Source organism: Mycteria americana, chromosome Z (assembly GCF_035582795.1).
Source record: "Mycteria americana isolate JAX WOST 10 ecotype Jacksonville Zoo and Gardens chromosome Z, USCA_MyAme_1.0, whole genome shotgun sequence".
In the NCBI taxonomy this organism is placed as follows: domain Eukaryota; kingdom Metazoa; phylum Chordata; class Aves; order Ciconiiformes; family Ciconiidae; genus Mycteria; species Mycteria americana.
Window position 1 is genome coordinate 28,443,604 of NC_134396.1, and position 16,777 is coordinate 28,460,380.

The following is a 16,777-nucleotide window of genomic DNA, read 5'->3' on the forward strand; positions in this document are numbered from 1 at the left end:
AATATCGATTGGAAACCTTATTATCATTATGCCTCTTTAGCCTAAGATTCAGTAATCAAACAAATTCTTGATGTATTTGTATTGAACTCATAAAGATACTACTATTTATGATAATTCGTTTCCTGGAACCAGTGTCTTTTATTTTAGCCTGTACCTCCATTGCTCTGGAAAGATGATTTCTTGGGAAATATAGAGCAATTTGTATATAAAAGTAGTGTTTCTTGTGATGTGTCTAGCTGCCAAAAAGCTGGGTGGGAAAGCTGTTTGACAAAAAGTGGAGGAAAGGGGAATGTGGATTTTACCATGAGAAACAGAATTATTACTTCATAAATTTCAAATTCTTTGTCTTGTTCACAGAAATGTAGTGATTTTCTGTTGTTTGTTTTATGTGTTTGAGGCTGCCAACTCTTAGTAAGCTGGAGCTCAAGGTCTCTCAAGGTTTTTAAGCCTTTCTCATGAGGCCTGAAAAATGTCCCACAACTTGGTCCATTTTATTTCTCAGATGGAGTATGTTGCCATACTTCTGAGGCTTTGAGTTGCCATTTAAAGACCATTCCCTTAGCTTTCACATTGCCTTTCCTGCTCCCTGCCTATAAGTATATTGACCTTTTCATATCCTGCTAAATGTGTCATCTTGTATTAGCTTGGTAATGCTGCTCTGATGGGGAGATGACTGCAAAGAAGACTTGAGTGTTGGTCCATCTCTGTATTTGCAGAAGTTATATGTACGTGCAATAGTTTAAGGCTGTGGGTGTATTAAATTTCTTACTGTATCTAAGTGAGCGAACCATGAAATTTAGGTCCCAGCTAAAAACAAACAAAAACCCCCCAAACCTACAGGCCTGCTTTTTTTTCTCCTTGTTGGTATTAATTTCAACACGAACTGCTGTGTTAAGTAAGTTATAGTTCTCATAAGAAAAACTTGAAAAAGCTCCAGGCAGTGCAAGACAGGACACATTCCTCAGCCAGTTAACAGTGCCACTGGTTAAACTTTAAAGTACCATTTGTCTTCTATGACTACACACTTCTTGATGGCTTACCCCTACTTAATCCTCTGCTTCCTAGTGTCTCCACAATGCACAACTGGCATCTAGGAATTCTAGTTACTGTGTCTGTCTTGTATATCCTCTAAGCACTCCAGTTTTCTTAATGGTATCTATGTGGTGGCTCCAAAGTTCATGTTTCTCCAGTGACAAGCTCACTGACACAATGGACTTTATCTCTGAGAGGAGCTTCTCCTGTGTCATCATATTATTCAGGTCCAGTTCGAAGGCTGTTCAGTCTTACCTCACTATCAGACCGAGGTTGTTTGAATACTGTCTTATGTAGCCCTCACCAGGAGTAGGTAACAAGTCACACGTTGATCTTGTCTATGTGCATGTATAAAGTAACAGTGTCAGTTCATGTACTGTTAAGAAGTTTACCAGCCTACTGAGCATGAGAACCAAAAGGGACGTCTTTTCCACTCAAGGTACTGTAGAAAGGGAGAGCAGTTCAGATGGGTTCACCAACTGCAACTCAGTTGCAGATTGGAATGGGCTTGGACTTTATCCAAAGGCAAACAAACTATATCAATTTAGCAGTCCTCGTTGTTTTTACTTCTTTTTTAACCTAAAGCCAAGTGTATGGCTTATCCTGTAGCTGCCATGCCAGTGTAGTTGTTTACCTGGTGTTGTGCAGGCCAACTATGGCTCCTCTGTCAATGAGACATGTTACTCCAGACTTCAGATACAGGAAGCGTTTATAGTGAGGAAGAGTTTATAGTGCACTCTGTCAGGCTGAAAGAACATTTACTTCAGTGGTTAAGAACTGTTTGTAGTTAAGTAACTTTATAGTTACTAGAAGGTTGTTTATTATCCGGACAGGAGATGGCTCCACCTTACCGTGATCAAGAGGCATCAGCATTTCTAACACTAGGTGGAAGTGGTCAGCACGTGTCCCAAAGATGTGTTTAGACCTGTCCTCCTGATTTATGAGTTGTAGGGAAATGCTTTTAAGTAGGAAGAAGTAAGATCTTAATCTGAATATGGAAGCACACAAACAGAGTGGGTGGATGATGATCCAGATATGAGGTACATGTGTGTCCCTTTCACATAAAACTTTGTCTTGGCTGAGCATTTCACATAGGGATTAGACATCAGCCATGGGGAAGCGTGAGTATCCTGATAACTTGTTAATAAAATGAAACTGAAAAATCTTGCAGAAGTGGTCTAAATAGAAGCAGAGAAGAGAAAAATTACTTCTATTACTGTATCTAAACTTAGTAACTGTTGTAAATGTACTTTTCTCTTTTACCTCTTGTTTTCTTTGTTGCTTACCTGATAAAAGGTATTTTGATGTAAATGCAATGTCGAACGATTGCATTTTCATGGCTGTGGCATTGCACAAATGTAGGATACTGAATTACTCTTTCAGTACGGAGTGCCCCAATATTCACAAATATTGCAGTACTTAGAGCAAGCGTGAGGGGCTGAGAAAAGTGGAAGCTACAAAGGCTAGTTCAGAAAACGGTATTGCAAACTGTTAGCATGCAGAAAATGTCTCCTAGAAACCACATTAACATTGACATGCAACAGGACACTGGAAAAAGTGACTGAACCTTAAGGGATTAGAGTAAACATATAGCATGTTGCCCACAAGTTCTAAGGCTGGCATTGAAGTTTGCTTAGTCATTTTTATTTGCCATTTCTTAAAAGTCACAATTCTGTCTGTGCTATCATGGGAACAGATCTCAGATATCTTTTGTTCTTTAAATTAAGGCTGAAACTGACTCAGCTTGAATATCTAAGGAAACTTTGGAGATTCCATGAGTTTGTGTGTGGTAGCTGACTTAAGATGTCTGCCTTCGTATATCCTGTTAGGTGCGCATGGAAGTAGCAACTGAATCTTGTTGAATAACCGATGCTTTCAATGTTGGATAAGCAAACACTTTGTAACCACTGGAGAACTCACTTTTTGGATTCATCGTTGAGATCGATCTCTGTGACTTGGACCTGACAAGAAGTTTTCCAAGCTAAACCAGAAAGTATTCCCATTTGACTCCCAGTTGAGAGACTGTGGTCTGGATGTCTGTGGCCTGCAGTCTTTCTCTATAACTTGTTTTCACACAGCTTCTTCTTTCTAGGCAGGCATTGTGTGAAGTTTTCTGACACATACAGTTCAGTAAGGATACTGATTCTCACATTTCATCCGATTCAAACAGGTTTGCCTGGCTAACATGATTACCAGTACCAGTGTCTTTCTGTTTGTCAGACAGGAACACAGAACTCCTCTCCTCATCCCGTTTCTCTTTTTGGAATTGTTACTATGGTGTTACAGGTTAGACTCATCCCTGACATTTCTTTCTTGCCCTCACAGAGTGCATAATGGATCATTCTCACTGGTAGAGCATGCAGCTTCTCACTGTGAAGGGAAGTGCATATAAGTATCAGTAGAGCCTGTTTGAACCTTTACTAGAAAAACAGACAAGATTTTCTATATAGTGTTTTTTGCAGCTGTGTTCTTCCCAAATAAAACTTCAGATGCAGCTTGGAATCCAGGTGCAACTTCGGTGGCTGATGTGCACTTAGATAAACAGCAATTCCAAGATTCTTTTCCTTACAGCAGTCTAACGAAATCTGAATTTCTTTATATTTAATACCTCTGTATTGCTTAGCAAGGCTTATGTGCTAATGGCTGGTTAGATATCTCTCATGAAGTTTTCGTTTTCCCACTAATTTCCCACTGATTTGCTGGCATCTGACTTTGTTTAAATTTGCTAGATGTATGGTGAACCATAAGCTTCAGCAATCAAATCACAGAACCCAGGAAAAAGATTCATTGCTCCACCAGACACAGACAGCATCTACATGACTTCCTTCATTTACATATGTAATTTTTCTGCAAGCTTTTTTAAGCATCTGAATCTCTTTCGGGTAGGACAGCTTCTTGTACTGGTAAGCGAAGATTAAGGTTTACTTGAGTAATCTTCTGAGACTTTTGAGGAGAACATAGTTCACTCTTCATCTTTGGCTTCTAGCAATGCAAGAAATTAGTGGTAGTTCCTGTCAGGTCCCTGACAATGACTTGTCTTGAATGAAAATACATTTTATTTCTCTCCCTAGGTCTTTGTTTTCTGAAGGTCCAGTGAACCAATTTAAACAAGGTTTTAAAAATGAAAAGTGTAATGAACTACTGGTATGAGGCAAAGCTTTAAAGAATCAAACTCTAGAAGAAGATGAGCTTTAAAAGCAAGAATAAGGCATTGAGATTCCTAAGCTTGTGAAGAAACCCCAGTTTTGAACAAGTCAATTTTTTCATACCTTTATATGGGGATATGATCTGTAAGATGATACTTACCTTGTGATTTCTAGTTTCTAATTTAATTTCCCTGTGTGTACTGTTGTGAATGTCTTCAAATACTTTCCATTGGATACCTGTCAGGTACATCTAGCTCTTCTTTGGTCAGGGCCTAGGGTTCATAGGGTCCTACTGTAGAAGAGTGTCTAGCCTATCTTCTACAGTAGGCTAGACACACTGTCCTGCTTGCAATTAGGAGCCTGTTTCTCACCTTCCAGAGAGCATCAGGAATCTCTGTAGCTGAAACACTAGTTTTCCAAGTGCTTCCCTTTTTATAGGCATGCTAATTCTATAAGTTAATTCTTCGGTGACTTGTGACAACTCAAGCAAATGAACCATCTGCAAATATGTCTGATTTTAAATGGTATTGCTCTTACTTCAGACAGCAAAAGAGTGATACGCTGGCACTTCTTACAGGTGTCTGCTTGCTCCTGCCTCTCTTCTCTCATTGTCCCAGGATTTTCTTGCGAGTGAAGTGTCTATATTTCTGGGAGTTTGTGTTTCCTTTGGACCATGTCTCTTGTCCTTGCAGTTAGTGTCCATCATGTCAGCTCAAGGAGATAGACTCTACTTTTAAAGAACTATACCAAGAACTGATACCTATGCGCTCTGTTTGGGAGAATGCGATTGCTCCAATTATTCATTCTTGCAGATGCCCTCACTCAAGCTGTTATTTATTCTTCTGTTTTTATTTTTCTTCTTGGCACTGATGAAATCTAACAGTTGTAGGGGGTTCCATTTGAGAAGATAAGTTAACCATTTTGATAGTGTCTTGCATCTCTTGTTTCAGCTGAAGAGAGGCTGAAATGAAGGCATAGCTCTATTTTGGACTGGTGGTCAGGAAATAAGACTTAGAAGTCAAATGCAATACAGAGCTTGTGAATTAGTAAGTTATGTCTAAAAACTTTACTTGCAGAATCACTTTTTTTTCTTTTTCCATGTCAGTGTTTGCTGTGAGAATAGACACTTGAACAAACCAGCCAAAGACAGGAAAGCATTTTTGCTCTTGAAGGTATGCAGTGAAATATTCTCAGTGAAGTTTCTATTTCTTAATTTTGTTTTTTAAAAATTACATTTCCCACTCTAAATATTGTGATAGGTATCTTCCTCACTGCTGCCTTTATTCTTCTCCTCAGACTTAAAATAGAATTATTTTCAGGCTGACTTTTTAAATGTTATTAAAAAGGAAATGTAATCCACATCACTTATATTTATTGTTCACTGACTACTTTTACTAGGTTGGCAGTATTCTTGTGTAAAACCATCCTGTTGACAGATGTTGACCTGTTGGAGGATGCTAAGGAGTCCTTCCAAACTGAAGCAGGAGGTAGTTTGCTAATTCTCCATTAAGGGCAAAGGGGAGTAGGAGCTGATGTTCGGAAGGAATAATACTGTTAAGAGTCTAAATCAAGTAATTTTTTGAGAGTAATTTTAGCAATATGGAAGTACAGTGAGAGTGTTTGTGTAGGATTTGTGATTTTTTTTTTTTTTTAATTAAGTATATTATGCAGATAAAACTCCTGGGAAGAGTCAAAGTTTAAGCCTTCTGATAGACCTTACTGTGGAGTAGGTTTGGTAACCCTCTGTGCTGGTGATGCTTTTCTCTTTAGTAGGCCTTCCATGGACATCAGTTTCAAATGTCTTTCCTTTTGTGTGTGTGTGATTATACAAAGTTTAAATTTATTGCCAAGAGTTTTTATTTTAACATCTGTTAATGTTTCTCTCTCTTCTTTTAGATGTTCAGAATTAAGATGCAGTCTCACATACTTGCTACTTTGTTTTACTTTTCCAAAATCAATAACTTCGATTGTATTTATGTAACCTTAAATGTGCTTATGTTAAATGACTTTTTAATATTAACTCCTTTTTCTTGATCTCCCTGATTTAACTTGAAGCCAAGAGACATTTTGGGATGAATTTTTCTTTTCAATTCAGTTATCAGTCAAAGTGAAAAGATTTTATTGATAGAAAACAGTGTAGTTAAAATTGCATGGGAATTTCCATTACAGCGATCTTTAGTTACTGCTTTTGGTAAAAGTATTTTTCCAGATGAAATTCTGTGTCCAGGCCTTTATCTGGGCATATGTATCTGGTGATTGCTTTTGTGTTTATTGTAACTTGAAAGAAATTTTTTCAGCTTGGATCACTTAAAAAAAAAAAGTTTAGTAAAAATATAGACTACTTCTTGAACTTTTTGTAGGCAATCCAAATTTCCAAGTAGATTCTTAGCATAGTCATTTGCATTTTTGTGCTTTTCTAAATGTTGTAAGAATGGGTAAGAAAGATGCAAGAGTTTAATTCAGAGAATCCCATTTTGCTTAAACTATGAGTGCATGTACAGGTGTTCTTTTGTGTAATGAGGTGTAGTAACTGACTAAAGTAGTCAGGATATTTGTTAAAAGAGATCATGAACATCCTGATCATTGTTAGACAAAAACATAACAGTATAGTTACAGGTCAAGGAGCACAGCAGTAAAAAAATACTAGGTTAGTGCTTTAAAACGTTACAGAGTTTACAGATTTTTGTTGTAGGGAAACTATGACTAGTGTAGGGCTGCAAAGCAATCTGTTCTGGGCACCTTAATTGGAAATTAGGTGCCAAAGCCAACATATTTTTGAGGAATTCTGTATCTCCTGTGTGCTTCATCTGTCTCGTCACTGAAATTGTAGATACTCTATAGATACCGCATTGTATTTTGGAACATACAGGGTGTGGTTATGTTGCCTCAGGTGACAACCTTGGTGAAAAAGCAAATAGTAAGGGAATAGGTAGCATATTTAACTTGGTCTTTCTGCTTTCTGACTCCAGCTGCAGTTTTCTTGATTGTAAAAAATGCAGCAATAACATAATGCTACATCAATTTCTTTAACTAAATAGAAAAGAATAATTTAATGTTCTAGATATGTAAAAATTATTTTTTATAAAAATTATAAATATTGTAAAAATGATTTTATATGTATTTCTTGGTATGAGTTTTCACAGTTCCAAAGTACAAGTAGTTCAGATACATCAGCCTAATAGACTGAATGAATAGAATAGTCTTTGTGTCACATTTACCATCTCTCCAGACTTAAATTTCTTCAAAATGTACTTTTAGGCAGCTACAGTGAGAATAAAGAAACTGGAAGAAAACATTGAAGCAGAGAGAGCAGCACATCTGGAATCCAAATTCAATTCAGAGATCATCCAGGTAAACTTTTTTTGTTAAATATTTTGTAGAAGTTTACAGTAAAACTGTTGATGAAGTTGTAAAGATACAATCTTCCTAAAATATTAAGACCACTTACTTGCTGCAGTGAAAACACTGAATAGTTTTTTTGCAGAAGTACCAAAATTGTAATAGCTAATGTATAAAAGCAGAGAATAAAAAATATCTGCATTTCAGAGGAAATTAAAGGTATTAGAATAAATAATACAATAAAATGTCACATTTGTAAGTTTGAGAATTCTCACTAGCATTTAAGCAGTGAGGAGAATGAAAATGTTTCACAATAGTTAAACACTATACTACTTTTTAAATATCCTGCCCTGTGTCTTTTGAATGGGCACTTAGAGCCATTTGGAGATACAGTGCATACATCCAGCTTCTCTAGGAGTGAGAGCTTAATGCATCCTGAAGCGGCAGTTCCAAATACAATTATTCAGAGAGCATTTCAGCTTCAAACAAAGTTATGATATCCGCAGTTACCAGTAAAGATTGACTATATAAAAAAATGTAGTATATATACTTGAATATTAACTCTTTGTATTATTACACTGTATCACATGGGGTTTGACCCAGTAAGGCAATTATGGTTTATTTTAAAAAGCAAGTGAGAAAAAACTGAATGACGATTGCTTAGTAATCTCAGAATGACTAACAAGGCCTTCACACTGGACTTTTGAAAAACTAAGCAAAAATAAAAGGAATTATGGTGGGTTTTTTTTTTCTTTTTTCTGAGTAACAAAAATAAGTACTGCCCTTCTTCAGTCAGTTATTTTCTTATTCTCATGATCTTTTCTATGTACAGGCACTTAAATTTTTTAAGGTGATGATTATACTAGTAGAAAGGAAAGATTTAGTTTTCTTAATTTCCTCTCTCTACTTTTACAACATAGAAAGGAACCGGGAAGGTAACATTTCTTAAAGCTAGAGACTTATCTTTTATGGGTGAATGACTAGGAAGATTTTCTTCCTTGTTCACATACATGAACAAGTTTCAAGTGTGCTTTGTGCTGAGCGGAAGTGTAGCCTTTACTGTTAATCCCACACTTTCATGAGTCTACTTAAAAAATAGAATTCCGCTGGAAAACTTCAGTAATAACTGAAAAAGGAAAAATCCAGACACCAAAGGAGAATAAAAGGTGCTTTTGGTCAGCATATCTATTTGTCTCTGTTTTGAACTGTATGTATTTATACATTTTTACATGTGTTCAATGCTTTCTGTGTATATACTTCCATATAGAATTAATAGAATATAGTTACCTGTAAAGCAGAACAGAACATAGAACAGCATTAAAGATCATGATAGTTTTTCCTAACTTGCTTTAATTGCTTTCTTATCACTTGGTAGTTAAGAATTCGAGACCTTGAAGGAGCTTTGCAGGTGGAAAAAGCCAGCCAAGCAGCAGCTCTTTCGGATTTAGAAATGATCAAGAAAGAGTTCAAAGAGGTAGAAAATGCATATGAGAGAGAAAAACACAATGCCCAAGAGAACTTGGAAAAACTCAATGTGTAAGTTGCCTTTTAAATTCTTTGTAAAACGGCAGTAGACAGCTTGAGTACTTAGAGTTTACATTCTCTATAGTTTTCAGTCACTGGAAAACAACACAACCTGATGCAATTTGCCAAACCAAGCCAAGATTCAGAACGTGGCATTCCATTAATGACAGGTCCATATCAGTAACCATACATATTATAGGTAGAAAAAATAACTGAGCTGCTATACATTATTTGCCAAAGTGAAAATGTTGAAAATAATAGCTATGATAGGGTCGTGTTTCCAGTAGTGTTTGGGAGGAATGCAGGAAAACATATATGGCAGGTTTATAACCTTTTTTTTTCTGTATACACTCACATTATTATGAAAACATTACTTTTCACTTCAGGGAGCTAGATGAATCTTTAAGACTTCTGTCTAGAAGTTGTGTATGATTTATAATGGATAATCTTCATTTTCAGCTCTTGAATAATTGTGGAAAGTTTTGACTTGGTAACGAAAAATAGAAAAAGGGGTGAAGTGTGTGAGAACAGATGAAATTACTTGGGATTCCTTTCCTGCTCAGCGTAATCTGCTGTGTCTGTGGTAACAGACGGGTTTTGGAAGAACGGCTTTGTTATATTCCCCAGGCAGATACAGGATGCACTGTACTGAGTCTTCTTCCCTGGCTGAATCAAGTATATATTGGGGTGAGAAAATGTCAGGAAGAAGAATGGTGTTGGAAGACAGAGAACTGAAGAATAGGTGAAATAAAGGATAGTAGTAAGTGAAGTTTAGGGAAAGAGGAAGTTTAAGAAGACTTAAAGTGGGTGGCACACAGTGGGGGTGTGGGAAGAGATTCAAGCTAGTAGAATGGGTTGGAAAAAGACAGAGGTGGCATCTCTTTCAGTCTAGGATTATATGGGTCTGTACGCATAGGTATTTATGTTGACTTATTCACACAAGCAATAGCGGAGGACAAAAGAAACTGGTTTTCCTACAAGTAAAGAAGTTTGTAGGCCTGAGAGAGTCTATATGCATGGTTACAGAGATGTTTTTAGTAACATAGTTGAAACCCATGCTGTATCATAAACGCCTTAGAGCTCTTCATTAAAATAAGGCTAAAAGAAGTCTGAATGTAAGATTGTGCATTTAGATAAACCAGAGTCATATTAAAAATTAAAGCTTTTTTCTCAAAGACAAGGAAATAATTTTTATGTTAAAAATTTGTGAAAATGTGTGAAATACATTATGATACTAATCTAATGTGATGCTTCAGGAAGACTGCAGTCTTCACAGCTGGGAAACTGAGTAAGTATATTTCAAGATTCTCTATGGTCCTAAAATAACATCAGTTAATTAAACTGTAATCTTATCCTGCCTGGTTGTTTTTGCTTTGAGCATGAGTTCTATGGCAGCAACATACATGGCACTAAGCTAATACCAATTTCTTTGCCTTTCCTTGAACTGGAGAAGGCCTGTACCATTGATTTGACATTTTACTTGTTTTTTGTTGTTTTGTTTTTAAAAAAGCTCCTTTGTGTTCAAAACAGCCTTGTTCAGAGGAATGGCTGTTGGATCAGTAGTTTTATGTAACAAGCTACTTTGTACTGTATGAGTTTTTCTTGTATGTAACTTCTTATTCTTACAGAGAATATGGTTTGGTTTTTTTGTGGTGGTGGGGTTTTTTTGTTTGTTTGGTTGGTTTGGGTTTTGGTTTTGTTTTGTTTTTGGTTTTTTGTTTGTTTTCTTTCTGGTAGGTTTCCATATTCAAGTGGTCCAGAAAATTCATGTTACAGATAAAATCTTTGTCTTCCCTTTAGCCTTAAAAGTTTTCTTGAACTAGTTTCCACATTCGAGTGGTCCAGAAAATTCATGTTACAGATAAAATCTTTGTCTTCCCTTTAGACTTAAAAGTTTTCTTGAACTAGTGTTCTTCCAGCGCTTGTTCTTGGACTGTTTCTTCAATCCTTCCAAGGTCTAATATTCCAAGGTCCATCTTTGTATTTGAGGTTAGACCAGCCAAATTCAGCATCCTCAAGTGAAACACGTGGCTTTTTAGTTTTTTCGGCTAATGCCTGTTAAGCTGGAGTAGTTTTCAGTCTAGAAGAATTTCACCTGTCTTGTCAGCTTGGCTACTATAGCATGGCTTTCTGTAATCATTCAGGGAGCTGTTAACCTTCCAAGAATCTCCAGATACCGTTTACTCCTTCCTTCTGGAAGTTTTGGGAATTTTTCTCCTGTTGTTTCTGTCCAAGATCAAAAACTAGCCCTTGAATTGTACAAGCAGCTCATGTCTGTCCGCCTATCTGTTATTATGCCTCTTGCATTCTTAGAGAAAACAAGTGCGTCTGACCTGTAGCCTTTGCTCCTGAAGTTCAAGGTAATGAGGCAAATGAACCACAGATACTGTCAAATTTAAGGGTGCAGTCAGTCCATCTGGGAGTTAATAGACTTGTAGAAATTATATCTATGACTTTTGAAAGCACTTAACTTTTGAAATGCTGAACTGCACTGTTTTTTATCTTTAGAGCTCTCTATAAATGAATGTGAGTCTGAACACATGGGTCATGTTCAGCTTTAATCTGGTCACAAATAAAGGGCTAAAATTACAGATTGCCTGTTCTGATTTTATTATTTGATGTGAAGTAAATGTGGAGTAATGAATTCTGGATAAATGAGTTTTAAAAATACAATAATATATTTAAGTGTTACGCATGCACCAAAAATGTAAACCACACGTCATGCAAACATACTAGGTCCTGAAAGGAGTGTTAATGCTTTACACTGGGAGTTATATATTGGTAAAACAATTTGATTCTCAATATTTCTAGTATGTTTGGCATTTTAATGCTTTTTTTTGTCTATCTTCAGTTGTTCTTTTTAACTTTCATCACAACTGTTCTCTCAGGTACACCTCTATTTTAGCCAATTCTTATTTTCATGTTGCTACAAGATGTTTTATCTTAAGTATCTGTGCTCAGTAATAATTTTCAGTGCAAGATCTCATGAAAATTCCTTTTGACCCCACAGAAAGTTCATAAAATATGAGTTCCTCACCTACATTTTTTAGAACAATTTTGGTTGGTTGATTTCATCATGCTAGACCCCAATCCCCCAAAGTGGTATGCATGTGCACTTAAGTTTCCTTAACAAACAGAGTTTGTCAGAGCATTTCACTCTGTGAATTATATTAGTTTCTCAGATGAGCAAAGACCTTTTATCTCAAGAAGTAGTCTTAAGGGGAGTACTGCCTGCACATGGAATAATGCTGTCCAATTGTTACTATGTGGAGCTCCACTGTCCCTTTAGGTGTTGAACGTGAGCACTCTTTCAACAACTCCGTATTTTTTCTAAGCACTTAGTGGAGTGTAATTTGCAATTTCTAAGTTAGTGACAGAGATGTGAGTCTTTAAGGCCTGAATTATTCTATTATTAGTATGAATATGTTCTGAGAATCAAGGGATGATAATAGAGATAAAATGTAAGCTATTAGAAGCATTTTTGATGGTAGGTTAAACATCTGTTTAGGAATTTTCCAAAACATTAGAACTGTACAAGTTTTACCACAAGATCTGCTTTTTAAAATTTAAATTAGTAATCTTGGTTAAAAATTGTGAAAATCTGTAAGTAGTAATTTTCCAACTAAGTCTTTGAGAGACTCTTAAAGATACTTTCCTGTATTAGATTATTCAGACCAGCATAAGGATAATGGTTAAATATTGAATTACATTGCTGCATTCAATAATGTTTTGTTCCTTGTGAGAATCCTTTATCTAGATGTATGAAGCTATTTCTTTAAGAAGCAAAGGTTTTGTGTTTGGGGTAGTTCTGGTCCATGAAAAATACATTTTGGAAAAGTGGGAAGAACTCTTAAACAAAAAACTTATCCTCAAAAAACAAAGCGTTGTTTTTTAGGGACTATATTTCCTTGTCTGGAATTGGTGTAGAAAATACCTGGATATATGTATTTGTTGTGGCTAAGACTAGGAAATACAGTTCTTACAGTTATGGTAACCAGTTGCATTAGGAACTTCGATATTAGTGCTTACAAAGAAGTAAGTACTTGTGATACTAAAATGCAACAACAACCTTAAAAAGCCTTCCCTGTTTCTTCTAAACTGGATAATTCTGTTCAACACTTATTTCCCAGGAAAGCAGATTTGCCCTATTTTTTTTTTTTTTGGTGCAAAAAAGAATTTGTGCCAACTTAAAGCATTTGTTCTGTGTGTTAATTGGATATCAGAATAAACTTTGTCTAATATCCAAACAGTGCTTTGCACTACTTACAATCATCTGTTGATTCAGGCAATTACTCCTAGCAGCTTCTGCCAACTAAGTTGTTTGAAAACAAATTATCTTCTGTGATTTCAGAGAATGCAAACCTTTCCATGGACATTAACACAGTTAAACAGTTGGTGGTTTTGTTCACAGAGCTTGAAGAAACAGAAACAGCCTATCCTTACAATTTTGTTAGTCCAGACACCTAAATTTTCAGAACTCTGTAAATATAGATAGTGAAGGGGAAGCTTATCTCTGATGGACATCAATATACTCAGTTCCCCTGAGGAAATTACATGGGGTGGGCATGTACTGCATCGTCTGTTTCCTGTGCCTTTTTTATTCTTTGAAGCATACAAGTATCAGTAACATTGGTGAATATCAGTGATTGCTTTCACCGGATCCCTTCAGAGAGAATACAAGAGCCTTTGATCTACTTACCTTTGAAGGCTGTGGTCCTTGGACTCCAGAAAATGTCAGGAGCTTGGCTTTTTCTTTTAAGCCATGATTTGGTGTCCTAACATATTTACCCTTTTTTCTGGAGGAGTCCCATGAGTTTGTCTTTAAGCCTCAGTCTTTGGAAAGTCTTCGAGGCTTTCATTTGTTGTGCTAGAACACTTGTATGTCTTTTTAGCTGGAATTGATGTAGGATAAAATGATGCCAAAGTTGGAAGCTATACAAAGCTGTGAGAATTTATTTTCTCAGAAAAAGGTGGTTGTAATAACTGAAACCAAGCAAACAGGCTTTTCTGGGTTGCATAATTTATTAATTAGCTCTGAACCCAGTAGCACTATGTAAATTGGAAAGCAACATGGGATTTGGGTCTCTGTGTGAATTTACTTTTCTTGAAGAGTGAGAGCATGACAGAATAAATTGGAACTGCTTTTGCTGTGTTTCTGAAAGCTGTGGGAGTAGAAGCTACTTTGGGGGACTGAAACAGGCAAGTTCTTTCTCTAGGAATCAGAAGTAACTATCTACAGCTAAAAGAAAAAAAAAATCAGCCAGGCTGAAGCAGAAGCACATACGTATATGGAGGACTGGTAAAGTAGTCCTTCAGCTAGAAAGATAGGTAGATCTGTAAGAAATAAGTCAAAGTCAGGAAGTGCCAACATTGATTCAAAAGTTTCAAAGCTGGAAGAACTTTGAGCCCTTTGCATTACTTTCAGTTCTATTGAGACAGAAGTGATAGGAGAAGAGACAAAGAAATGAGACACAGCTGGGTGTTCCCACTGCTAAGGGTTACATCCAAGAATAGTTCAGGTTGAAAGGGATTGCAGGAGATCTATAGTCCAACCTTCTGCTCAAACCAGGATCAGCTATGAGGTCAGGTTGCTCAGGGCTTCATCCAGTTAGGTCTTGAAAACCTCTAGGAATGGAGATGGCACAACCTCTCTGGGAACCCATTCCTCTGTTTGACTGTCATTAAGGTGGAAGAAGTTTCTCCTTGTCTGAACCTCTTTGGATTCAATTTGTGAGTGTTGTCTCTTGTCTTCTAGCCATACATTGCTGTGAAGTGACTGGCTGCAGCTTCTTGATAATCTCCTTTTAGATATTGGGGGGCCTGTTATACGCCCTGAAGTTACCTCTTCTCCAGCCTGAACATACCAAGTTCCCTCAGTTCTTGCATGTACTTCAGCCCCTAACCATGCTGGTGACCCTCCCCTGAGCTCACTCCAACTTTTTTCCTGTGTTACAGGAGAGGTGTGTGTTTAAAACTGGTCATTGTCCTAGATGTGTTGTAATGAGTGCCAAATAAATGTGATTAATCACTTCCCTTGATCTTCTGGCTGTGCTACTGCTAATACAGCCCAGGATGCCGCTAGCTACCTCTGCTTGTACGCTGTGCTGCCGATCTGTGGCTAGCTTGCTGTCTACCAAGTTTACCAGGTCCTTTTTGAGCATAGCTGCTCCCCAGCCAGTTACCAGCCATATCGCTTCAGGGGGCTCTTGCTTCCTAAATTCAGATCTTTGCACGTGTCATTGCTGAATCTCAGGAGGTTCATGCTGGCCTGTTCCTCCTCCCTGTCTAGGTTGTAGGGAGTGGCAGGCCTTCTCTTGAGTGTATCAATTGTGTTGTGTTGTGACCTACCCTCTCCCAGTTCACTGTTATCTGCAAACTTGGTGAGATTGCATTCTTGGCCTAATCCAGGTGATGGATAAAGATGTTAAACAGATTCTGATACAGACTCCTACAGTATTCCACTTGTTACCAGCCACTACCATCTGAGCTTTACCATCAAACCATTTTTATCAATGTTGTAGTTCACATACCTAGACTGAACTCTTAACTTAAAGGCTATAAAAATACTGTGTGAGACAGTGCCAAAAGCCTTGCTAAAGTTGAGTTATATTTAATCTACTTGCTCTCCTTTTGTCCACAGATCTGGTAATTTTATTATGGAATATAACTGGCTTGGCCAGACGTGATTTAGCCCTGGTAAATCCTCACTGACTGTTCCCAATCACCTTTTTCTCTTTCATGAGCCCAGAAATTTGTTCCCAGAGGACTTGCTTCATGACCTTCCTGGGAGTGAAATGAAGCTAACTGGTCTATAGTTCCTTGCCTTGTCCTTTAGCCCTTTTCCGAATATAGGTGTGACATTGGCCTTTTGCCATTTGCCAGGGACCTCCTGCAATCTCTGTGACCTTTCAAAGATGATAATGAGCGGCCTCGCTGTGACATTGGCCAGCTTTGTCAGAACCTTTGAGTGTAGGTGAGCTGGCTCTTCAATTTCTGAGCTGCGTTCTTACAAGTAATCCTGGACTCAATCCTCACCTACTGCTAGCAATTGTTCTCCTCTTTGAGGCCTTTTAATCCTCCATAGAGGACTGGGAGACCTTGTCAGGGAAGGCTGAGGCAAAAAAGGAATTGAGTGTGGTGACCTTCTCTCTGTCCGCTGTTGATAAATTACCTGGTCTGTGTAGAAGCAGGTCCGTGTTTTCTTTCCTACCTGAATGTAGTGGTAAAATCTCTTCTTGTTGTCTTTGTCATCCTTTGCAAACATCAATTCTAGGTGAGCTTTTGGCTTTCCTGACACCATGCCTACACACTCAGGCAATCTTTCTAAATTCTTCCTTGGATTACTGTCCCTGCTTTTGTCTCCTGTATGCTGCTGTTTGGCCTTGTAGCTTTCTCATGAGTTGCCTATTTAGTCACACCAGGCTCTTTGTATATCTTTTCCTGAGTACCGGGAGAACAGATATAGTACAAGAACTGTTTGAAATTTTGGGAACAGTCTGCTGATGGGAAAATTTGAAGTCATGCCATTCTGAGTAAAATACAGTCAGGTATGTGGAAACTTTAGGAGCAAGCTTTGTACTTGAAACAGGGTTGATGATGCGAGATGTGACATGGTATTTCTGAAGAGAGCTACTGTGTTAATTAAAATATGATGAATTCTGTTTATTATATGTAATTTGGAGGCCATATCCAAATGACCAAATGAATTTATGACTGGAAGCCTAACACAAGCATTG

General features: G+C 37.3%; 1 protein-coding gene across 4 annotated transcripts in view; it reads left to right on the forward strand.

The window, feature by feature from the left end:
- Positions 1-16,777, forward strand: part of CCDC171 (coiled-coil domain containing 171) — a 158,592-nt gene that overhangs the window by 22,189 nt on the left and 119,626 nt on the right. For all 4 annotated transcript variants that reach the window (XM_075527213.1, XM_075527216.1, XM_075527215.1 and 1 more), the window contains exons 7-8: positions 7,437-7,529; positions 8,893-9,053. In XM_075527213.1, the coding sequence (XP_075383328.1) occupies positions 7,437-7,529; positions 8,893-9,053 (254 nt within the window). The remainder of the gene's footprint in view (positions 1-7,436; positions 7,530-8,892; positions 9,054-16,777) is intronic.